At 43.5% G+C, this 25,625-nt stretch overlaps 1 protein-coding gene across 2 annotated transcripts in view; it reads right to left on the minus strand.

The window, feature by feature from the left end:
- The window catches only part of LOC115106810 (rap1 GTPase-activating protein 2-like), an 87,986-nt gene that overhangs the window by 34,873 nt on the left and 27,488 nt on the right, over window positions 1–25,625 (minus strand). For both annotated transcript variants that reach the window (XM_029629921.2, XM_065008105.1), the window contains exons 3-8: window positions 7,365–7,455; window positions 5,859–5,894; window positions 4,801–4,833; window positions 4,432–4,671; window positions 728–831; window positions 99–177 (exon numbers count right to left, since the gene is read on the minus strand). In XM_029629921.2, the coding sequence (XP_029485781.1) occupies window positions 99–177; window positions 728–831; window positions 4,432–4,671; window positions 4,801–4,833; window positions 5,859–5,894; window positions 7,365–7,455 (583 nt within the window). The remainder of the gene's footprint in view (window positions 1–98; window positions 178–727; window positions 832–4,431; window positions 4,672–4,800; window positions 4,834–5,858; window positions 5,895–7,364; window positions 7,456–25,625) is intronic.

Consider the following 25,625-nt stretch of genomic DNA (forward strand, 5'->3'; position numbering starts at 1 on the left):
AACCAAGATAATTCAACAATATTCATAGTTTGCCAAATCCTCCAGAAATATGGTGGTCCCCTGTGGTTTCTGTAGTAACTATGTAGTGGTTTGGTTACCTTGGCTAGTTGAGGGACACTAGGCAGCTCAGGAAGTTCTGCTAGAGAGATCCTATCATACATTGTTTTCATCCTAGACCTGAGAGAGAGAGAGAGAGAGAGAGAGAGAGAGAGAGAGAGAGAGAGAGAGAGAGAGACAGAGAGAGAGAGAGATGCATTGTATGGCAACTGCTCGGCCTCCGTCCGCAAGGCCCTACAGAGGGTAGTGCGGACGGCCCAGTACATCACTGGGGCCAAGCTCCCTGCCATCCAGGACCTCTACTCGTTGTTTATTATCTATGTGTAGTCACTTTACCCCTGCCTACATGTACATATTACCTCAAACCTGTACATTGACTCGGTACCGGTACCCCCTGTACATAACATTTTAAACTTTCGTTTATTTAGTAAATATTTTTCTTAACTCTTATTTTTCTTAAAACTGCATTGTTGGTTAGGGCTTGTAAGTAAGCATTTCACTGCAAGGTCTACTACACCTGTTGTATTCGGTGCATGTGACAAATACAATTTGATTTGAAATTGTGCATGTTTTTCTTACTCATGTTAAGTGTGAGCTGTCACAAACGGAGTGTAATGATCCGTTGTGTTAAGGTGTGTTCAGGTGTGTTAAGGTGTGTTGTTTTACTTACCTGAGGATGACATGCAGATACTCCTGACTCTTCACTTCCTCATGTTTCACAGACAGAACGAGGTTGCCATGACAACTGGCCGTGCAGTAAAAATTCAAGTGGTCCTATCACATAGTGAGGGAATAGGACAACATTTATAGGAGACAGACAGACAAGCACAAAAAAAATATAGGACAACGTGAACAGTACGTAACACTGAAAGAATAGGACAGTGTAAGTGTTTTTATACTCTACAGAGTCAGAGAGAACGGTCAGAATGTGATGCATTAACAGAAAGTATAAGACCCATAGGGCTCTGGTCAAAAATAGTGCACTATAGTCCCTTCAGAGACTATTCATACCCCTAGACTTTTTAAAATGGATTAAATTGACATTTTTCTTGTCACTGGCCTACCCACAGTACCCTATAACACCGATGTGGAATTATGTTTTTCATAATAGTCTTGAGTCAATAAATATTCAACGTCTTTTGTTATGGCAAAGCCTACATAAATTCAGGAGTACAAATGTGCTTAACAAGTCACATAATTAGTTGCATGGACTCACTCCGTGTGCCATAATAGTGTTTAATAACATGATTTTAAATGACTGTCTCATCTCTGTACCCCAAACATTTATTTATTTATTTCACCTTTATTTAACCAGGTAGGCAAGTTGAGAACAAGTTCTCATTTACAATTGCAACCTGGCCAAGATAAAGCAAAGCAGTTCGACACATACAACGCAGAATTACACATGGAGTAAAACAAACATACAGTCAATAATATAGTAGAAAAATATGTCTATATACGATGTGAGCAAATGAGGTGAGATAAGGGAGGTAAAGGGAAAAAAAGGCCATGGTGGCAAAGTAAATACAATGTAGCAAGTAAAACACTGGAATGGTAGAAAGGCAGTGGAAGAATGTGCAAAGTAGAAATAGAAATAATGGGGTGCAAAGGAGCAAAATATATAAATAGGGAAGAGATAGTTGTTTGGAATAAATTATACATGGGCTATGGTGCAGTAATCTGTGAGCTGCTCTGACAGCTAATGCTTAAAGCTAGTGAGGGAGATAAGTGTTTCCAGTTTCAGAGATATTTGTAGTTCGTTCCAGTCATTGTCAGCAGAGAACTGGAAGGAGAGGCGGCCAAAGGAAGAATTGGTTTTGGGGTTGACCAGAGAGTTATACCTCGATCGATAGGATCGGTAGGATTGTCAGTTTTACGAGGGTATTGTTTGGCAGCATGAGTGAAGGATGCTTTGTTTGCGAAATAGGAAGCCAATTCTAGATTTAACTTTGGATTGGAGGTGTTTGATGTGAGTCTGGAAGGAGAGTTTACAGTCTAACCAGACACCTAGGTATTTGTAGTTGTCCACATATTCTAAGTCAGAACCATCCAGAGTAGTGATGCTGGACGGGCGAGCAGGTGCAGGCAGCGTTCGGATGAAGAGCATGCATTTAGTTTTACTTGTATTTAAGAGCAGTTGGAGGCCACGGAAGGATAGTTGTATGGCATTGAAGCTCGTCTGGAAGGTTGCTAACACAGTGTCCAAAGAAGGGCCAGATGTATACAGAATGGTGTCATCTGCATAGAGGTGGATCAGAGACTCACCAGCAGCAAGAGCGACATCATTGAATTATACAGAGAAGAGAGACGGCCCGAGAATTGAACATTGTGGCACCCCCATAGAGACTGCCAAGGCCCGGACAACAGGCCCTCCGATTTGACACACTGAACTCTATCAGAGAAGTAGTTGGTGAACCAGGCGAGGCAATCATTTGAGAAACCAAGGCTATCGAGTCTGCCGATGAGGATGTGGTGATTGACAAAGTCGAAAGTCTTGGCCAGGTCAATGAATACGGCTGCACAGTATTGTTTCTTATCGATGGCAGTTATGATATAGTTTAGGACCTTGAGCGTGGCTGAGGTGCACCCATGACCAACCAGATTGCATAGCGGAGAAGGTGCGGTGGGATTCGAAATGGTCGGTCATCTGTTTGTTGACTTGTCATTCGAAGACCTTAGAAAAGCAGGGTAGGATAGAAATAGGTCTGCAGCAGTTTGGGTCAAGAGTGTCCCCCCCTTTCCAATCTTTGGGAATCTCAGACGACACGAAAAAGAGGTTGAACAGGCTAGTAATAGGGGTTGCAACAATTTCGGCAGATCATTTTAGAAAGAAAGAGTCCAGATAGTCTAGCCCGGCTGATTTGTAGTGGTCCAAGGTCTTTCAGTCAAGCAGTGAATATCAAACACAGCTTCAACCACAAAGACCAGGGAGGTTTTCCAATGCCTCACAAAAAAGGCACCTACTGGTAGATGGATAAAAATAAGAAAATGCAGTCATTGAATATGCCTTTAAGCATTTTGTAGTTATTAATTACACTTTGGATGGTGTATCAGTACATCTAGTCACTCCAAAGATACAGGCGTCCTTCCTAACTCAGTTGTCAGAAAGGAAGGAAACTGCTCAGGGATTTCACCATGAGGCCAATGGGGACTTTAAAACAGTTACAGAGTTTAATGGATGTGATAGAAGAAAACTGAGGTTGGATCAACACCATTGTAGTTACTCCACAATGATAACCTAATTGACAGAGTGAAAAGAAGGAAGCCTGTACAAAATAAAACATTTATAAAAACATGCATCCTGTTTGCAACAAGGCACTAAAGTAATACTGCCAAAAAATGTGGCAAAGCAATGCACTTTTTGTCCTGAATACAAAGTGCTGTGCTTGGGGCAAATCTAGGTCAACACATTACTGAGTACCACTCTCCATACTTTCAGCATAGTGGTGGCTGCATGATGTTATGGGTATGCTTGTAATCGTTAAGGACCGTTGGAGTTTTTCTGGATAAAAAAAAAAGGAATTGAGCTAAGCACAGTCAAAACCCTAGAGGAAAACCTGGTTCAGTCTGCTTTCCATCAAACTCTGGGAGATGAATTTACCTTTCAGGAGGACAGTAACCTAAAACACAAGGGAAAATCTACACAGAGAGTGAGTGGCCGAGTTAGAGCTTTGACTTAAATCTGCTTGAAAATCTATGGCAAGACTTCAAAATGGTTGTCTAGCAATTATCAACAACCAATTTGACAGAGCTTGAAGAATTTTTTTAATAATTTGACAACAACCAATTTGACAGAGCATGCAGAATGTTTAAAACAATAAAGGCCAAATGTTGCACAATCCAAGTGTGGAAAGCTCTTAGAGACTTACCCAGAAAAACTCACAGCTGTTATCGCTGCCAAAGGTAATTCTATTGACTCAGGGGGTTGAATAAATATCTAATCAAAATACATCTACATATATATATTTCTTAACAAATGTTAGAATTTTTATTCCATTTTAACATGTGTAACTTTTTTTTTTTACCTAGGCAAGTCAGTTAAGAACAAATTCAGGGACATAATGTCAGATTTTTACCTCGTTAGATCAGGGATTTGATCCAGCAACCTTTTGGTTACTGGCCCAACGCTCTAACCACTGCCGCCAACATTACAGAGTAGGTTGTGTAGATCGTTGACAAAAAATGACAATTAAATACATTTTAATCCCACTTTGTAACACAACAAAATATTGAAAAAGTTGAGTGGTGTGAATACACTCTGAATGCATATTGGGAATATGGTGCATTTTGGGAGGCACATTAGGCAGCACAGTATTTCAATTATTGACATGTTACATGTCAGAGAAAAAAGTGATGTGTTCCCATGGCACTGACCTTGCCCAGGAAGTGCTTCCTGTAGGCGCGTGCTGCGTCGTTACTCTCCAGCCGGTACCCATAACCCACTAGGGCAGCGTCCCCCTCTTCCCCTTCTCCTCCCCCTCCATCGTCCCCCCTGTCACACAGGCTGGGGTACCGAGAAGGGGGTGTGGGGACGAGGGCGTCAGGATCCTCAATCCAGTATCCCCCAAACTCTGGCAGGATCACCTGGGGGTACGGCCCACCCCTCTCCAGCACCTGGGCAGAGACAAATAACAGAGTAAGAACCATCATTTGTGTGTGTGTGTGTGTGTGTGTGTGTGTGTGTGTGTGTGTGTGTGTGTGTGTGTGTGTGTGTGTGTGCATGTTATCAGTTTGCTGACGTACCTCCTCTATCCTGGGGTATGGGATGTAGTCATCCTGTAAGAGAGAGTGGAATCAGGTTCGGCTGTACATACAACACACACACACACAGTAGTCTGTACAAAGATTTGAAAAGCAGCTAACACAAAGGACAAGATGAGCGCGACATAAAATAAATATGACCATGAGGTGTTTTTTGTCTTTCTCTTGTAACAATGTAGTATGAATAAATTAGTGCTTTATGTTTTTATACCACAAAGACAAGCAAACTCACATGCATTACTGTCTGAACTAAAAGCTCCAATAAACTTTACTTGACTTTTCAAATCATTGGTGAATGGGATAAGGACCTAAATGAATGAATGACAACAGAGAATATGAGTTTGTAAATAAAGAGGTATGAAAGTCATTCATAGTCAATTTCCACTATATACAGTATATTCAGTGAAAGGATGGCTATGAGGACAGACAGACAGACAGACAGACAGACAGACAGACAGACAGACAGACAGACAGACAGACAGACAGACAGACAGACAGACAGACAGGTAGGTAGGTAGGTAGGTAGGCTGTCCACACCTTCAGTCTCTGAGGACCAGCCACTGTTTTTTCTGCTACCTCTGGTACCTGCTTAGGTGAGTTAGGGGTTATACGTGCAATGTATGGGGTAGATGTTAGAGGTCAGGGGCAGAGGGTTGGGGGGTTGGGTAGGTCGGTATGGTGTGATTTGGAAGCAAGGGGTTAGGATGTAAGGGATAGAGGTTTAGGGAAAGGATGTTGGATATTCATGAGGGTGAGATGTTTGGAGTTGTGATTTATGAGAATAAGGGTTGTCGGCGTTAGAAAGCACAAATAACAGAATATTAAAAGCATAGTAGTAAGAGTGTAGAGTGAGTGGTTCTGAAACCTTGTTGCTATATATAATGACTGACAATGCATTATGGGGAGTGTCAAAGGTCGTGAACCCCCTGATGACCTCATGGTAACCTTTGACCTATGACATTATTATCAGTTCTGTTGTCACCTGGAGGATTCTGGGTTATTAATCAGACAGACACAGACGGCAGGAGTTCCATGCTTACCTCCATCTTCTCCATCATGTCGAAGAAATGGGCAGACTGGAGAGAGAGAGAGAGAGAGAGAGAGAGAGAAAGAGAGGTGAGATTCTTTCTCACTCTTTTTAAAGTCATTTTTTGGGCCATTTCTCTGACATCGCTTCTTCTCACATCACTTCCTGGTCCTGACTGAACTGCAGCAGAGAGGAAGAGGCAGAGCAAGAAGTTTTACTCAGTCCAAAATCTGTCCAAGTGAAAATATCTTGGCATACTGCCAAGTGAGGAGTTTTTGTATGAGGATCAATGAGAGAGTGTTGAATTTAGTCAAGATAAAAATGTATTGTTATTTTGATACATGAGGCTTATTTGATCGATTAGAAGTTTGGTAATGATTAGGTTGTTACGAGTGTACTGATAGAAATGTGATGCAAGTGACATCCCGGCAACTTTGAGAAAAAACACTTTGTATCGGAGTTGTCCCTGTTGAAATTCTATGCATATTCATGAGGCTAGCATAGCATCTCATTCTCCATTTAATACCCCCCAATACCCCTCATAGAATATTCCAAAATGTATTAAAATAACGAGATGTATCCACCAATCCAAAGAGAGGAATAGGCAGGAGCTTGACAGCCCACCATTCCACTCTGTGGTCAACGAATCCAATTGTTAGGGTGGAGACACAAGCATCTCGTCATTATATCCAGTATCTCTGGCTGCAGAAGCAGCAGAGACACATCACTTCCTCCCAGGCCGGACTCGGATGACCCAGCATTTCACTGAAATAGACCCTGACTGTAGACTGTACTTGAACAGCTACTATAAACTGTGTGGTTTGAGCCCTGAATGCTGATTGGCTGAAAGCCGTGGTATATTTAAGCAATAAGGCATGAGGAGCTGTGGTTATACCACGGCTCAGGGCTGTTCTTATGCACGACGCAACGCGGAGTGCCTGGACACAGCCCGTGGTATATTGGCCATATATCACAAACCCCTGAGGTGCCTTATTGCTATTATAAACTGGTTACCAAAAACAAATTACGTTGGTAACTAGTTTATAATAGCAATAAGGCACCTCGAGAGTTTGTGGTATATGGCCAATGTACCACAGTTAATGGCTGTATCCACGCACTCCGCTTGCGTTGTGCTTAAGAACAGCATTCATATCCCTACTCAGCTGCATGCAATCTGTATATTGTTGAAATGTTCAGCTGAACAACAGTAGGATCTGTACTGCAGTAACGTTTGTTTCTATGAACGCTTATACCTAAGTGTAGAACCCAACACACATTTACAAGCACTCTCTCACAAACAATCATCACATACAGCATAATGTGGCACAAGAAATCAATGGTTGAGAACGCAATGCCGATAACGGATATACATTTACATAAGTGTACACATTCAAAATGTCATACTACCTGCTGGGGATGGTCAGTCACAGTCCATTGGAAACTGGTTCTCTCTCCTTCTCCATTCTCTATGCCTGTGTGGGTGTGTGTATGTGTGTGTGTGTGCATGAGTGTGTGTTACCTTCATGGTGGGGGGTGCTGTGCGCGGAGGAGAAGGGGGGCAGTCTGCCAGGGGAACATTAGAGATGGTCAGCAGCTCTCTCTCCTGCTTCCTAAAACAATCAACAGCAACAATAAAACGGTTATCACTCGTACAATACACCTTAAAAACGGTCCTCTCTCTGTCTACCTCGTTCTATCATAGGCCAATCCACAAAGGCCAATACCGGGCCAATCCCTCATAAGCTCTTTCTCTGTAAATAGACTGCATAGATTCTTCACTGAACTCACTATTACTAAAGAGACAGGAACACTTAATCTATTATAGGGGACTAACACACACACACACACACACACACACACACACACACACACACACACACACACACACACACACACACACACAGTGGTGGAACAAGTGCTAAATTGTCATACCTGAATAAAAGTACAAAGTTAAAGTAAATGCTATGCATAAATTCCTTATATTAAGCAAACCACACAACACCATTTTCTAGTTTGATTCATTTACGGACAGACAGGGGCACACTAAAACACTCAGACATCATTTACAAACACAGTTTTTGTGTTTAGTGAGTCAGCCAGATCAGAGGCAGTAGAGATGAGAATGTGTTTATGTTGATAGGTTGCGTGAACTGGACCATATTGCTGTCCTGCCTGAGCATTCGAAATGTAACGATTACTTGTGGGTGTTATGGAAAACATTTTCTTTATGTGAAGTAAAAGTAAAGGTAAGTACAGATACCCACAAAAGCAACTTAAGTTAGACTTTACAGTATTTTATACCACTACACACATTCACACACACTTGCATCGCACAAACAAACACAAGTGCACTCTACCACATACATACAGACATGCACAAGTGTAAGACATGTGCAAGAGATACTGGCATGCATACACACACACTTCTGTCTTACTGCTATAACATACTCTTTCATTCTGCACTCAATCTATGCACCTGCTCTCCATTCACACCATCTATGCCATAGTTCCAACAGACACACTGACAATCTAATTCAACTACACTATCAACATAGTTCAAATACAGTAAAGACACGAAACACTCTCTTACTAATAAAATCATTGTCAAACACAAGCACACACACATGCCCATCCTCAAACACCACCTTCATAAAAAGAGGAGTTGAGTTTACCCACCACTCGTCCTCTCTCTCCCCCTCTCTCTCCCTCTCTCTGTGTTGTCTGGAGCGGTAGAGCAGTCCAATCAGCGCCACCACAGCCCGCACCCCTGCTCTCTTTGACCCCACTCTGGAGGCACCGGTGCCCCCCTCCCACATGATGGGGTCCCGTTTACCCCTGTTAATGCGGTTACAATCAGTGCCAAGCTGGGGGTCCAGTATTACTATGGTAACAGCAGACTGAACGGTTACAGTGCCAGCGGTCAAGTCATCACTACAATCTGTTATGAGATGGTCCCGCTAACCCAGTTACTATGGCAACGGTACCGAAACAGGTGGTCCAGTTACTCTGGTTAGTAGCATAACTAACGACACTGCTGTTCTAGACTACAACCTCCTGAGACTTACACGGCAGATAGCACTGTAGACTGACACAGACAACCTTTCTCTACCTCTTGCTCCCTCCTTCTGCCTCTCTCTTATTCCCTCTCTATCTCAGTCACCCTCTCACTAGTTGTCTAACAGACACACATGGTCTCTTTAAACCTCACTGTCACTGTCTCTCCCTCTGTCTACAACAGCAGATACACACAGTCTCTCTAAACTTCATTGTCACTCTCTCTCCCTCTGTCTACAACAGCAGATACACACAGTCTCTCTAAACGTCACTGTTGCTGTCTCTCCCTCTGTCTACAACAGCAGATACACAGTCTCTCTAAACTTCACTGTCAACTTACCTGCTCTTCTCCTCTCTCTATCTCACTTTCTTTCTCTAGACAATTTGTTGTGATACTACCTGCTTTTCTCCTCTCTCTCTCTCTCTCTCTCTCTCTCTCTCTCTCTCTCTCTCTCTCTCTCTCTTTCTCTTTCTAGACAATTTGTTGTGGTTGTTAGATACTACCTGCTCTTCTCCTCTCTCTATCTCACTCTCTTTCTCTAGACAATTTGTTGTGGTTGTTAGATACTACCTGCTTTTCTCCTCTCTATCTCTCTCTCTCTCTCTTTCTCTAGACAATTTGTTGTGGTTGTTAGCTACTACCTGCTTTCCTCCTCCCTATCTCTCTCTCTCTCTTTCTCTCTGTGATTTTTGTGTGGTTGTTGTTCCTCTCTCATTACCCACTCTCTCTCACTCTCCATCCCTCATTTTCTCTCTCATTTTCCCTCCATCATTTCTCTGTTGTTGTTTTTTTTGCTCCAGACACAGTAGAGGTGTTAACCTGGAATGTCTATCACATTCATGACTAATTTATAATCCTGTGGTTTAATTGAGTTGATTGGTGCAACAAGCAAGAAGAACATTGTGTTTTGACACAGATAATAGCTAACTGTATTTTTGATAAGTGGAAATGTAATTGTTCTATGTTCTTTTCTCACAGCGGCATGCAATGATATCAACGTGAAGGTATGTATTGTCTTTTTTGGCATCTACGTTGATACATGTAACTGGTATGCAGTATCCAAATATAGTATTCAGTTCAGTCTCATATAGCTGCACATACATAGGCATGGACACACAGTGGTGATAAGCTTGTTTTAATGTGAGAGTGAATTGGTTTGGGGATTCTGACGTGTGTGTGTGTGTGTGTGTGTGTGTGTATGGATGTGTGTGTGTGTGTGTGTATACGGGCTTCTGTGCGTGTATATGGGCGTGTATGTGTGTGTATGTAACAGCTGAGCAATTAGTGCATTTTGAGGTCAGTTTGGTTTTGGTTCGATTATCAAAATATAATATATTTTACATGATTAAATGCACTGTGTATTATGTGGGTTGAATGCTGTAATAACACAGGACAAAACAAATAACAAAAGTCCCATGGTGGTAGTGACTGCCCGTTACTGTGCATCACTTGTTAACCATAATTTATTCACATCACTTTACTTTAATCAAATATTTCAGCTGTTGGGTATATTACATGTGTTTTATTTGATGACTTTACAGCCTGAACTGTTTGATGTAGGAGGGAGTTGTAGTTTTGTATTTGTATTTCATTCCAACTCATCTCATCTCTATAGAGCTGCTGCCCGCTGTCTGACAAAATCACAATTTTAGTATTACTTTAAAATAAATAACGCATATTTTATGACTGCTGAATACCAACTATCAATCACTTAAGATCATGTATTTTCAGGTAGAGATACCTCTCGAAGCAATTGCTCTCTATCCCTCTCCATCGCGCATTCTTCGGTTACTTCTCTCCCTCTCTGTGTCTGCCCCACACTAACCTAAAGTAGCAGGTGTAAGAGAAACACACAGATCGGACAAGTAGGCGAGCAATGGATTATGGTCATTGTAGATAATTACCACATTTTCTGCGCTAAACTATGTTGAATATTGCCTGTTGGAAACTACAACTCCCTATTACATTGCACAATTCGGGCTTGATCTGATTTATCTCTAGAGAAACTGCGCCATGTGTGCATTGAGCTCACAAACATGTTTAATAACAGTTGTTATTTTAAACAATTCGTTGTTTAAAAACATGTATGTGTGTGTCTTTCTGTATGTCTGTAGAAGTCAACATTATTGCATAAGATGAAGAGATGAGTATATAAGACTGATGTAAACTCTATAAGATCTGGTTGAGTAGTCAAAAAGTGTGTGAGTGACAACATGTACCCTGTGAGAACCCGCTCCACACAACCATACACACAAACACACACGGTTTCACTACGGTTTCTCTTTCCCACTAATTGATTGATTCCTCCTCTCTCTCGGTCTCTCTCCCTCTTACGCTCTCTCTCTTCTCTCTGTCTTTATGACTGTATGAGGTGAGGCTGGTCGGTGAGGTGGGCTCAGGCTGTGTGTTATTTCATCAAGCTGGGAGCAGAAGGAGCCATAATGGATCTGAGGAGGTCATTTTGAAGATAACATTTCCACTGGATTGTCTGTCAGCCAGCCCACAGGCCATGCATTTTAAGAAGGTTTATGACATTGTGTTAAGGTGAGTGTGTGTGTGTTCAGGCAGACCTAGAGCCCTAAAATATTTTTTTTGCCTGATACCATTTTCCTTGTTTTTTAAAAACAGGAAAACAACCAATTAAAACAAATGTTTATAAACCACATCAGGATACCATTTTATTTTTAGGTTGGTCTGGGATGATTCTTTTTTATTTTGAGTTTTGGGTGTAGTTATCCTTTAATGCCAGTGCACACCAGGAAGAGACCGTTGTTTGGTTAGCTGTGATGCTGTAGTGCTCATGTGATTGCAGAGTTTGAAAAACAAATGGCCACTGGATTGATGCAAATAATCCTAATATCATTCTGCCAGGAAGGCATAGGATACTTTGTAGTTAACATTTCATAGAGAAAGTTTTTGGGAAAGCCTTTCCATCTCTACCAGAAGAATATTATCAATAGCATCATCGCTAATGGCTACACAAAGTGTAGACATAGGCGCGCACAGCACACATACACACAGATGGGCATTCCTGTGCCGTTTCAGAAAGTTTCATGAAAATACAAATCACTGATTCATTTTGTTCATGTCTTATGATTTGTCAAATGAATGCATTTTCTTATAAGTTAAATAGATTTCTTTGAATTACCACTAAGTTCAATAAATGTTTCAATATTGTTGAATTCCGTTTTAATGTCAGGATTCCGTGATTCAGTCCATGTTCCACGCAGCCTGGATTTTATAGGGCCCTACAGATCGCTCAAGAGTGACTTCGAAATTGGACGTCTATCCATGTCCCTGAGGACACATTGAAATGCAACAGTGAGCACCATTACCATCAAGTAGGCTTGGGTTTTCCTAAGGCGTTGTGGATGGGGGTGACAGATGGGCACAATCCCATGACTCTGGATCAGACAGGTGCATGTTTGATCCCAGTGGTGGACACTTGTTTTACATCTTTTACACCCTATCCCAAACCTTAACCCTTAACTGGAGTTGTGCATAAAGGGTGTGACCACTGAAGAAGTGGAACTCCTATAAAATAACATTGGATGGTCAATTATCATGGTGAAGTCATATTGACAAAGTAGTTGTGAAAATGGGGAGAGGCATGATTGTTATAAAAATATATTCTGCATTTTTGACACAGATCAACTGCACTAGTTATTCAGGCTCTGATATTGTCCTATCTTGATTACTTTCCAGTAATACTGTATGTTGATGTGCAGCTGTCACGTTCTGACCTTTAATTACTTTGTTTTGTATTTATTTAGTATGGTCAGGGCGTGAGTTGGGTGGGCAGTCTGTTTGTTTTTCTATGTTTTGGGGTATTTCTATGTTTCGGCCTAGTATGGTTCTCAATCAGAGGCAGGTGTCATTAGTTGTCTCTGATTGAGAATCATACTTACGTAGCCTGGGTTTCACTGTGTTTGTGGGTGATTGTTCCTGTCTCTGTGTTTGCACCAGATAGGACTGTTTTGGGTTTTCCACGTTTATTGTTTTGTAGTGTTCATGTTTATCTGTTTTTATTAAACATGAATCAATATAACCACGCTGCGTTTTGGTCCGCCTCTACTTCACCACAGGAAATCCCTTACAGCAGCTAAGAAACACCTAGCAAAGCTGCAGCTGGCCCAAAAGAGAGCAGCACGCCTTGCCCTTAACAGCACATACTAAACTAACATCAACAACATGCATGACAGTCTTTCATGGTTGAGGAGAAATTGACCACTTCTCATTTAGTCTTTATAAGAAACATTTGTGTGTTGACAATGTCTATCTAATTATATAATTGATTTGCATTAACTTCCAACAGACATAAATCCCACCAGTATGGGTTTCTTCACGGTACCCAAACCGTTATGTATAGAGCCATGTCATCATGGAATGCTCTGCTACCAGAGGTTACTCAGTTATGTATAGACAGTAATGGTACAGGGCAACCCCAAACAGTTTCAGCTGGACATTCACCTTATCAAAGAGATAGCTCAGCAGGATAAGCTCTCTCTTGAGAAAGATACCTCCACCCCGAGCATGTCAGACCAGACCTCTTCAATAATCAACCCCACAGATGAGCAACACCAAGCAGAAAGTCATCCTCCCAGCACCGAGTACTACTCCCTCACTACAATTATGGATACATTCACCCAGCTGGAGGTAAGGCAGGTGGAGATGAAACAGCAGGGGAACACACTCCAGGCAGGTCAAAAAATAGTTCAGCTCAACAACACCCCCTCAACCAGACCCGGAGAGCTGGAGGTGGATAGAGACATATCTGCACTCTGGACTGTGGTGAGACAACATCAACAGGAGAAAGAGCAGGAGAAGAACAGAGCACTAGAGGAGAGGATTTGTGCTGGAGGAGAGGGTGTGGGGGATGGAGTGTGACAGAGAACAACCTATTAGAGAGCTGGCCACCCCCACAGAGAAGCCAGTAGAACAGTCCACCTCAGCCCCCTGCCAAAGTCTTGACACCACAGCAGAACAGTCCACCCCAGACCCTGACCATAGCCTCAATTTAACAGCAGGACAGACAAATGAAGAACCCCAAGCCCAGCGGATCCCACCCTCTTTGAGCACCCCCCCTGTGCCACCCAGATAGCCCTCCTTACAACCCCACCACACCCACTAAGGACATACACAAGCCACAGATTGTACTCCTTATGGACTCAAACGGGAAATATATACAAGAAAAACACAGTGTGTCTAAGCTCTGGTGTCCAAACACCCAGCACGCCCTAGACCTTCTGTCTGAAGACCAACTAGGGTCACCCAGCCACATAATAATACACACAGGCACAAACAACCTGCTAACATACAGTGGGTAAATGCAAGTATTTCCCGCGACTGTGGCTCAAAATCAAATGTTTACCTGGCCCATCACTCCATCCTGGACTTGAGCAGACTTTATGACCAGGTCCAACTATACAAGAAAGCAGCGCCCACCTTTGCCCGGACCCTAAAGAATATCGCCCTCAACCGCAGCTCCAACACCTCACACAGGAGCAACAGATCAATAGACAACCCGCCCAGACCAGTGAGACACCAGTGAGACACCAGCGAGACCCCCCCCCCCCCACTGGACCTACATAGAGAGGATCCACGCCAAGAGGACCTACATCCAGACCACAGCACCACCAGCCACATCCACACCCCCATCCCAACCAGTCAACCCCCCCAAGCCAACCATGCCCACACCCCATTTGGGCCCCCTCAGAACAGACTTATGCCCCTCCTGCCCACCCCATGACCCCCACTCCCACAAGAGGGCCTCAACATGGGAGTCACAGATCCCACCAGGCCGTGAGTGGGCAAACAGGCCCAACCCCCACTCTTTCTCTAGCCCAAGCCAATGGCATGTACCAGATGCTCAGCAGGCTCTGCTCACACTTACTGGCCTGAGGCCAAACCACACGACCAACAACACTGGACACTTTATGGAACACAAAGGCTTCACTATCTCATCCTGGAACATCCAAGGCCTGAGGTCAACTGCCTTTGGCCCAAAGAGCAGGAACCTGGACTTCATCAAAGAATCGGGAAATACAGACATTGTCATCCTACAAGAAATATGGTACAGAGGAGACGGACCCACTGGTTGCCCTCTAGTTTACAGAGAGCTGGTACTCCCATCCACCAAACTATCAGGTGTGAAACAGGGAAGGAACTATGGGGGTATGCTAATTTGGTATAGAGCAGACCTAATTCACTCTATTAAATTAATCAAATCAGGAACATTTTACATTTGGCTACAAATTCAAAAGGAAATGATCTCAACAGAGAAAAATGTCCTCCTGTGAGCTACCTCTATCAACCCAATAGAATCCCTATACTTTAATGAAATGAAATGAAATTGTATTGGTCACAGATAAGTGTGTAGCAGATGTTAATGCGAGTGTAGCGAAATGCTTGTGCTTCTAGCTCCGACAGTAATAGTAATATCTAACAATTTCACCACATATACCCAATACACACAAATCTACGTAATGGAATGGAATTCAGAATGTATAAATATATGGACGAGCAATGTCAGAGCGGCATAGACTAAGATACAGAATAGAATAGAATATAGTTGATACATATGAGATGAGTAATGCAAAATACGTAAACATTATTAAAGTGACTAGTGTTCCATTTATTAAATTGATTTCAAGTTTATGTATATAGGCAGCAGCGTCTAATGTGCTAGTGATGGCTATTAAACAGTCTGATGGCCTTGAGATAGAAGCTTATTTTTCAGTCTCTCGGTCCCAGCTTTGATGCACCTGTACTGATCTCGCCTTCTGGATGATAGCGGGGTGAACAGGCAGTGGCTCGGGTGGTTGTTTCCCTTGATTATCTTTTGGCCTTCCTGTGACATCGGGTTATGTAGGTGTTCTGGAGGGCAGGTGGTTTGCCCCCGGTGATGCGTTGGGCAGACCACACCACCCTCTGGAGAGCCCTGCGGTTGCGGGCGGTGCAGTTGCACCTTCTTCACCACACTGTCTATGTGGGTGGACCATTTCAGTTTGTAAGTGATGTGTACGCCGAGGAACTTTCCACCATCTCCACAAGTATGTGGGGACAGCAGACTGAGATAGGGAGAGATTGAATATGTCTGTAAACACACCAGCCAGCTGTTCTGCGCATGTTCTGAGGACACGGCTAGGGATGCCGTCTGGACCGGCAGCCCTGCGAGGGTTAACACCCTTAAATGTCTTACTCACGTTGGCCATGGAGAAGGAGAGCCCACAGTCCTTGGTAGTGGGCCGCGTCGGTGGCACTATGTTATCCTCAAAGCGGGCGAAGAAGGTGTTTAGCTTTTCTGGAAGCAAGACCTCGGTGTCCACGAAGTGGCTGATTTTCCTTTTGTAGTCCGTGATTGTCTGTAGACCCTGCTACATACGTCTTGTGTCTGAGCAGTTGAATTGCGACTCCACTTTGTCTCTATATGAATGTTTTGCCTATTTGATTGCCCTGCGGAGGGAATAGCTACACTGTATTCTGCCATATTCCCAGTCACCTTGCCATGGTTAAATGCAGTGGTTCGCGCTTTCAGTTCTGCGCAAATGCTGCCATCTTTCCACAGTTTTTGGTTAGGGTACTGTAGACTACTGAAGACAGCTTCTTCTTTCTGGAGGGGACATGGGACATGTACTAGTCTGTGACGACCTAAATGCCAGAACTGGACAAGAACCTGACACCCTCAGCGTACAGGGAGACTAACACCTACCTGGAGGTGACAGCATTCCCTCCCCCATATGCCCCCCAAGGCACAACTACGACAACATAACCAACAAAAACGGGTCACAACTCCTGCAGCTCTGTCGCACGCTGGGTATGTACATAGTCAATGGGAGGCTTTGAGGGGACTCCTATGTTAGGTACACCTATAGCTCATCTCTTGACAGTCGTACTGACCTCAACCCAGAGTCTCTCAGAGCGTTCACAGTCAGCCCACTGACACCCCTATCAGACCAGCAAAATCACAGTCTACTTGAACAGATCAATAATCAATCAATTAGGCAACAACAAATTCAATCCCTTTTAGACAATTTCCTGAACAAAACATTCCACTGTAATAGTTAAGGTGCAAACTTGGCAGTAGAAAACCCCTCAGCTTCCCTATCATATCTAACAATTTTAAACAGAAAACCAAAGAAAATGAACAACAATGACAAATTATTCGATGAATGCAAAAACCTAAGAAAGAAATTGAGAAACCTATCCAACCAAAAACATGGAGGCACAGAAAACCTGAGCCTCCACCTTCACTACGGTGGATCACTAAAGCAATACAGAAATACACTACGGAAAAAGAAGGAACAGCACGTCAGAAATCAGCTCAATGTAATTGAAGAATCCATAGACTCTAAACACTTCTGGGAAAATTGGAAAACAGTAAACAAACAACACGAAGAGTTATCTATCCAAAATGGAGATGTATGGGAAAACCACATCTCCAGTATTTTTTGCCCTATAATAAAGAACAAACAGCAAAAAAATATACATGATCAAATACAAATCTTAGAATCAACTATTACAGACTACTAGAACCCACTAGATTCTCCAATTCTATTGAATGGACTACAGGACAATATATAAACCCTCTAACCCAAAAAGTCCTGTGGTGTTGACATTATCTTCAATGAAATTATAAAATATACAGACCACAAATTCCAATTGGCTATACTAAAACTCTTTAACATCATCCTTAGCTCTGGCATCTTCCCCAATATTTGGATCCAAGGACGGATCACCCCAATCTACAAAAGTGTAGACAAATTTGACCCCAATAACTACAGTGAGATATGCGTCAAGAGCAACTGTAACGGTTTTCGTCATCTGAAGAAGAGGAATCATCAGACCAAAGCGCAGTGTGGTAAGTGTTCATGCTTTCTTTAGTAAAACTGAACACTATAACAAAATAACAAAGGGAATAACCGAAATGGAACATAGAAAAGGAACATAGAATGCCTACCCAAATCACACCCTGACCAAACCAAAATAGAGACATAAAAAGCTAAGGTCAGGGCGTGACAGTACCCCCCCCAAAGGTGCGGACTCCGGCCGCAAAACGTGAACCTATAGGGGAGGGTCTGGGTGGGCATTTCTCCGCGGTGGCGGCTCTGGTGAGGGACGTAGACCCCGCTCCACCGGGAACCCTCGCCGCCGACCCCAGACTGGGGACCCTCGTAGCGGTCCCCAGACTGAAGGGCGCCTCTGGAAGCTCCGGACTGAAGGGCGCCTCTGGAAGCTCCGGACTGAAGGGCTCCTCTGGAAGCTCCGGACTGAAGGGCGCCTCGGGTCCAGACTGGAGGGCGTCGCTGGAAGCTCCTGACTGGAGGGCGACGCTGGAGGCTCTGGACTGGAGGGCGTCGCTGGTGGGTCCCGAATGGAGGGCGACTCTGGAGGGAGGAGACGCAGAGACAGTCTGGTGCGTGGGGCTGCCACAGGGCCCACCAGGCTGGGGAGACCTACAGGTGGCCTGATGCGTAGAGGAGGCACCGGATTAACCAGGCTGTGGGGGAGCACTGTAGCTCTGGTGCGCAGCCTTGGCAACACTCCGCCAGGCCCACTTTAGCCCGGCCCCTCCAGAGTGCAGGCACAGGTCGAACCGGGCTGTGGGGGAGCACTGGAGATCTGGTGCTTAACACTCACACTTCTCCATTAGGCTCAATGCCCACTTTCGCCCGGCACGGGCGGAGCGCAGGCATAGGACGATCTGAACCCTCCCAGCGCCCCGGAGACACAGTACGCAGAGCCGGCGCAGGATACCCTGGGCCGAAACGGCGCACCGGAGACCAAACGCGCTGAGCTGGCACAATCCGCCCTGGCTGGATGCCCACTCTCGCATGGCACTTGCCGGGCTATGAGTGCGCACTGGAGGCACCGTGCGCTTCACCGCATAACACGGTGCCTGACCAGTCCCCACGCTGCATCCGGTAAGCACAGGGAATTGGCTCAGGTTTATCGCCTGACTCTGCCAATCTCCCGTGCCCCCCCCCCCCCCCCCCAATTATTTTTTTGGGGGGGCTGCCTCTCGTGCCTGCTGCGCTGCCTTGCCTCATATCGCTGTCTCTCAGCTTTAGCTGCCTCCAGTTCTTCTTTAGGGCGGCGATATTCCCCAGCCTGTCTCCAGGGTCCCTGTCCATCCAATATCTCCTCCCATGTCCAGGAGTCATGAACCCTCTGCTCCTCATTACCACGCTGCTTGGTCCGTTTGTGGTGGGTAGTTCTGTAACGGTATTCGTCGTCTGAAGAAGAGGAATCATTGGACCAAAGTGCAGTGTGGTAAGTGTTCATGCTTTCTTTATTAAAACTGAACACTATAACAAAATAACAATGGGAATAACCGAAACAGTCCTGAAAGGTGCAAAACACTAAACAGAAATGAACTACCCACAAAAAAGCTACCTAAGTATGGTTCCCAAACAGAGACAATGATAGTCAGCTGTCCCTGATTGAGAACCATACCCGGCCAAAACAAAGAAATACAAAAACATAGAAAAAGGAACATAGAATGCCCACCCAAATCACACCCTGACCAAACCAAAAGAGAGACATAAAAAGCTCTAAGGTCAGGGCGTGACAGCAACCTTGGGAAAATCCTCTGCATTATCATAAACAGCAGAAAACAATGTACTGAGCAAATGTCAAATTGGCTATATACCAAATTAGCATACGACAAACCACGTATTCACCCTGCACACCCTAATTGACAAACAAACACACCAAAACAAAGGCAGTCTTCTCATGCTTTGTTGATTTCAAAAAAGCTTTTGACTCAATTTGGCATGATGGTCTGCTATACAAATTGATGGAAAGTGGTGTTGGGGGAAAAACATATGACATTACAAAATCCATGTACACAAACAACAAACTGACAAAAACACATACATTTCTTTCCATTGGGCCATGGGGTGAGAAAAGTCTGCAAAACTAGAGACAGAGCTGCATTTCCTGACAAAATTAAAAAATATATATAATTTCCCCAAACTTGAAAACCATATTCAAGGTTTCAAAGACCTCTCTGATTAGAATAGGCTACCTGTCCTGTTGGTGAAAGATGCAGAGAGCTGTGGGTTGGCAGCACACTACATTGCTGCTTGCCATAAAATGAGGGACAGTGTCTGACAGACCAACCAACCTGCACATGTCCTCTGCGTCATTGTTATTGTCCATTGTATGGATATTTTTACCCTTGATTATTGATTGTCCCGTTGACAGTATTGATTATTATTATTTTAATTATGCTCATATTGTAAATTAATCACTTAATCTCTAAAGTACGCTTTGGCAATATTTACATTGTTACGTCATGCTAATAAAGCACTTTGAATTGAATTGAGAGAGAGGGAGAGAGAGAGAGACATGAGGACAGAAGCACACACGAGAAAGAGAGGTATTCTTTCCTCTTTAAATTCAAGGCTATTATTGTACATCATAGATTAGATTTCTATCCAGACATACAGCTTGGGAAAATGGCAGAGGGATGGAGGAGAGATGGAGAGAAATAAATGGAAAGACGGACAGACGAGAAGAAGGGCAAGGCAACTTTCTCTTGGCGAGAATCTCAGCCCCCTATTGATAGGAAAAGGTCAGAGCAGACGGACTCCACATGGGGTGTGTGTGTGTGTGTGTGTGTGTGTGTGTGTGTGTGTGTGTGTGTGTGTGTGTGTGTGTGTATATGTGTGTCTAGTAGTCAACTGCTTCTGTAAACAAAAGTGTCCAGATTGACTCAATATACAATGTACATTTGCCACAGCTTACTCGCTCTCTCTCTTAACGCTTTTTACAAAGCCAACTATACTTGGCCATTTATAGCTCATTCAAGGGCTGTAACTTTTTACATTTTTTATTGATTTTTATTTTACCTTTATTTAACTAAATTCTTATCTACAATTACGCCGTACACTGGCCAAAACCGGACAATGATGGGCCAATTGTGCACCACCCTATGGGACTCCCAATCATGGCTGGTTGTGATACAGCCTGGATTCGAACCAGGGTGTCTATAGTGACGCCTCAAGCACCGAGACGCAGTGCCTTAGACCCCTGCACCACTCGGGAACCAACTAAGGTCTCTAACAGACTGTAACTAGAGGCTGTAACTACCCTGTTTTATTTATATTTATTTCACCTTTATTTAACCAGGTAGGCTAGTAGAGAACAAGTTCTCATTTACAACTAGTTGTAGTTGGATGAGCTATTTACAGATTGGCTATGTATAGGTACAGTGATCTGTGAGCTGCTCTGACAGCTGGTGCTTAAAGCTAGTGAGGGAGATATGAGTCCCCAGCTTCAGTGATTTTTGCAGTTCATTCCAGTCACTGGCTGCAGAGAACTGGAAGGAAAGGCGGCCGAAGGAGGAATTGGCTTTGGGGTGACCAGTGAAATATACCTGCTGGAGGGCGTGCTGCGGGTGGGTGCTGCTATGGTGACCAGTGAGCTGAGATAAGGCAGGGCTTTACCTAGCAACGACTTATAGATGACCTGGAGCCAGTAGGTTTGGCGACGGATATGAAGCGAGGGCCAGCCAATGAGAGCATACAGGTCGTAGTGGTAGGTGGTATATGGGGCTTTGGTGAGAAAACGGATGGCACTGTGATAGACTGCATCCAATTTGCTGAGTAGAGTGTTGGAGGCTGTTTTGTAAATGACATCGTCGAAGTCAAGGATCGGTAGGATAGTCAGTTTTACTAGGGTATGTTTGGCAGCATGAGTACCCTAACAATGGTATTCAAACTACTTTTGAAGTTTGATGTGCCACTATTGCCTGAATATTTCACAGCAGGGAAGTGCTAACACATAGCTACCATTGATATTATGATTTTGTCTCAGACCACCATGGTATTTTCCAGGTGAAAGTCGATTGAAATTTGTTCAGAAACTAGACAACGGGCTGTACTCAATAGGAACCAAACAAAAGCAAACAGATGCAAATGGAACGAAACAGGGAGGGAACTAACATAATCTTTTAAATAGAAACTCCAGTATTTTGTTGCAAAACGTTTTGCAACAAACATTTTGCAACAAACATTTTGCTACAGTGTGTGAGTAATGAATACACCCCAGAAAGAATAATGCTTTGTTTAACATGGTGGTTCTCATGCTTTAAGCTCACAGGCAGCTACAGACCATTAGTTTTATTCAGTCTATGCTACTCACATGAAAAAACACAGTTTACTATAGAATACTACAGTACTTACTTTAGAATTATGTAGTAAACTGTAGTATACTGTAGAATACTATACTACACACAGTAGTATACCTTGATCATGTGTAGTACCTACTATTAGATGTTGTAGTATACTGTAGAATACTATAGTAATAACTACAGTAATGTATGCAAAAAAAAAAGTAATTACTATAGTATATACTACAGTTTTTAACTTGCATATAACCTGCCTATTCCCATCTCCCGTATCCCAATTTGTGCCACCCATAAGTGAGAAACCTACATGCCAAGTATAGATCATATATTGTGTTCCCTACAGGTTATAGAAAAGAGCAGAAGCACTGTACTATCCATTCAGTCCACAGTCCTACCTACAGGTATACATTTGCTCTGAGTATTTTGTCCAGTAGGTTTCCTCAAGGACAAAGCACCCACTGCTATGTCAAAGATAATAAAATAAAAACACTATAGTAAATACTACAGTAATGTCTGCAAAAATAAGACAGTACATACAACAGTCAGCAGAAACACTAAAATAATTATAATTATAGTATATACACCACAGTTGTTTTTCTTACTACATTATTTAAACTATAGTAAACTGCAAATACTACAGTATACTACAGTCATGTCCGCAGTGTTTTTCAGACTTAATTGTATTTAATCATAGAATCCTATAGTATTTTTTCATATGGGTACTGTAACGATCTGGGTGTCGTGGGTGTGAAGTCAGGCGTAGAAACAGAGAGTTCAATATAGTGCTCTTTTAATGCGCACACGGTGAACAACGGCCACCACACAAAACACTGGGTGTTCAAAACAAATGCCCCAAACGCGGGGACAAAAACAGTCCAGCAAAATCCACAATCAGAAACAAACACATTCGTCTCCAACATGCACAAATGTTACAATAATTAATCCCGCACAAAGAAACAGGCCAACTAATTACCACAAACTCAAAACAGGTGTACCCAATTAACACATAAGGAGGGGGAGGAAAGAATCAGTGGCCGCTAGTAGGCCTGCGAGATGACCGCCGAGAGCCACCCGAACGGGAAGGGGAGCCACCTTCGGTTGGAGTCGTGACAGGTACAGACAGCGTGCTTATTGACACTATTTAACCATAGATATGGAAATGCTCCTTGTTGTTTTCAACCACTAATCCAGAGTTACACAACCTGCTGAAACATTTAACAGGACAAACTCTCTCTCTCCATCTCCCTCTCTCTCACAACCCACTCTCTTACTATCCGCCATCGCAGTCATTGCCCCTCTCTTTCTCCAGCGTGTCTCTCCCCCTTCCTCTCTCCCTCTGTGCCAGCAGGCTGAGACTGTAGGTTAATGTTAAACACTAGAACAACAAAGAACAGCATATGTCAGAGAGAGAGGTGAGCCAAGGTTGAGTCCACACTCTTCTTTTCGTTTCCATTTCAGTCTATCATATACTGTTCTATTGTACTGTATTACACTGTATCCCTTAATATTCTATTTCAGTTGTTTTATTAGTTTAAAATGGCTATCATGACTTACATTAAACTTTGCAAAAACTACAACTGTATTTTATTATATTCCCTAATTTTATTTTCTATTTAAGCTGTTCTGCTATCGTTAATACTAGGATAGAAATACCCATTCTACACGTATTAAGTAAGGTTTTTCATAGCAGGACAATTTTCAAAGCAGGACAATATCTGTGGAGAGACTTGACAACAGGCAAAATACATGTTCCAAATGTAGACTGGCTGTCGCTTGGTAAATAGATGAAGGGCATAAGAACTATTGTTCTACACTGAGACAATAACATCACTTCAGGGAGGAGCATTACTGCAGGACTCTTTTTGTTCTACTGTACTATCAGTGCAGAAACAGATACAGAAACACCATCCAACCTGGAATTGAGTGAGTAATGTTTAGTCTGAAGCTATATTTTATTTCCAAAAGCCAGGAAGAAAAATACATGACATTAATTTATAAGGACTGAATGCTAAATTAAGGCTGCCAAGCTAGATACAACTTCAATTAGCACTGATGTGTCAAGTGAGAGGTGTCAAAGCCCTTTAGCCCAACAATGGCAGGAGAGTCGCACAGTCTACTCCAACCAAATGGAGAGGCCTTAGAAGCTGCCTCCCGCTGTTCAAAAGTAATTCAAATACAGTACCATGTGTATGTAAAGAATGATAAGGCAAGAAAAGATCACAAAATGAAGCTCCTTTGTGGAAAATCCTGATACACTTTTTGCTGGCTATTATAAAAATGGGAACACCAGCAACCTCATCTTCCACACAAACCATCCCCTGGCATGGTACAGTGCTATATTAGCACACTACTACTCTGTTAAGAGGGGGTGGGGGTGTTAACGAAGGGTGGAAACTCAGGATACTAGACAACGAGGACTCTGAGTCAGCTAATATACATCTCTATAAGTCTGGAACAGTTTTGGTACAGGGCAACCCCAAAACAGTTTCAGCTGGACTTTCACCTAATCAAAGAATTAGCCCAGCAGGAGAAGCTCTCCCTTCAGAAAGATACCCCCATCCCGATCAAGTCAGACCAGACCTCTTGAATTTACCCAACTGCAGGTAAGGCAAGTGGAGCTGGAACAGCAGGTGATTACACTCCAATCAGCACAGACTCAGACAACAGTCCAGCACAACAACACCCCCTTAACTAGACCCGGAGAGCTGGAGGTGGAGAGGGACATATCTGCACTCTGGACTGTGGTGAGACAACATATATAAAGCAAGAGCAGGAGAAGAACAGAGCACTAGAGGAGAGGATCAGATTGCTGGAGGAGAGGATGAGGGGGTTGGTGTGTGACAGAGCACAACCCACTAGGGAGGTGGCCACTCCCACAGAGAAGCCAGCAGAACAGCCCACCTCAGTTCCCGACAAAAGTCTCGACACCACAGCAGAACAGTCCACATCAGACCCTGACCATAGCGTCGACATCACAGCAGAACAGACAAGTGAAGAACCCCAAGCCCAGGGGATCTCACCCCCTCTGAGCACCCCCTGATAGCCACCTGAGGATATACACAAGATTGTACTCCTTATGGACTCAAATGGGAAATATATAGAAGAAAAACAACTTTTTCCCAAACACAGTGTGTCTAAACTCTGGTGTCCAAACACCCAGCGTGCCCTAGACCTTCTGTCTGAGGACCAACTAGGTTCACCTAGCCACATTATAATACACACAGGCACAAACGACCTGAGAACACAGCAGGAAAGGGTCGCCATAGCACTGAAGGGAGAGATGGAAAAAGCTTCTTCCTCAATGCACAAGTGGTTATCTCCACCCTGCTACCACGAAAAGACCTGCTACCATACAGTGGGTAAACGCATGTATTTCCCGTGACTGTGCCTCAAAACCAAATGTTTTCCTGGCCCACCACTCCACTTTGGACTTGAACAGCCTCTATGACCAGGTCCACCTATACAAGACAGCAGACAACAAATTCCAAATGGCTATACTAAAACTCTTTAACATAATCCTTAACTCTGGCATCTTCCCCAATATTGGGAACCAAGGACTGATCACCCCTATCCACAAAAGTGTAGACAAA

This window comes from Oncorhynchus nerka, linkage group LG23 (assembly GCF_034236695.1).
Source record: "Oncorhynchus nerka isolate Pitt River linkage group LG23, Oner_Uvic_2.0, whole genome shotgun sequence".
Classification (NCBI taxonomy): Eukaryota; Metazoa; Chordata; class Actinopteri; order Salmoniformes; family Salmonidae; genus Oncorhynchus; species Oncorhynchus nerka.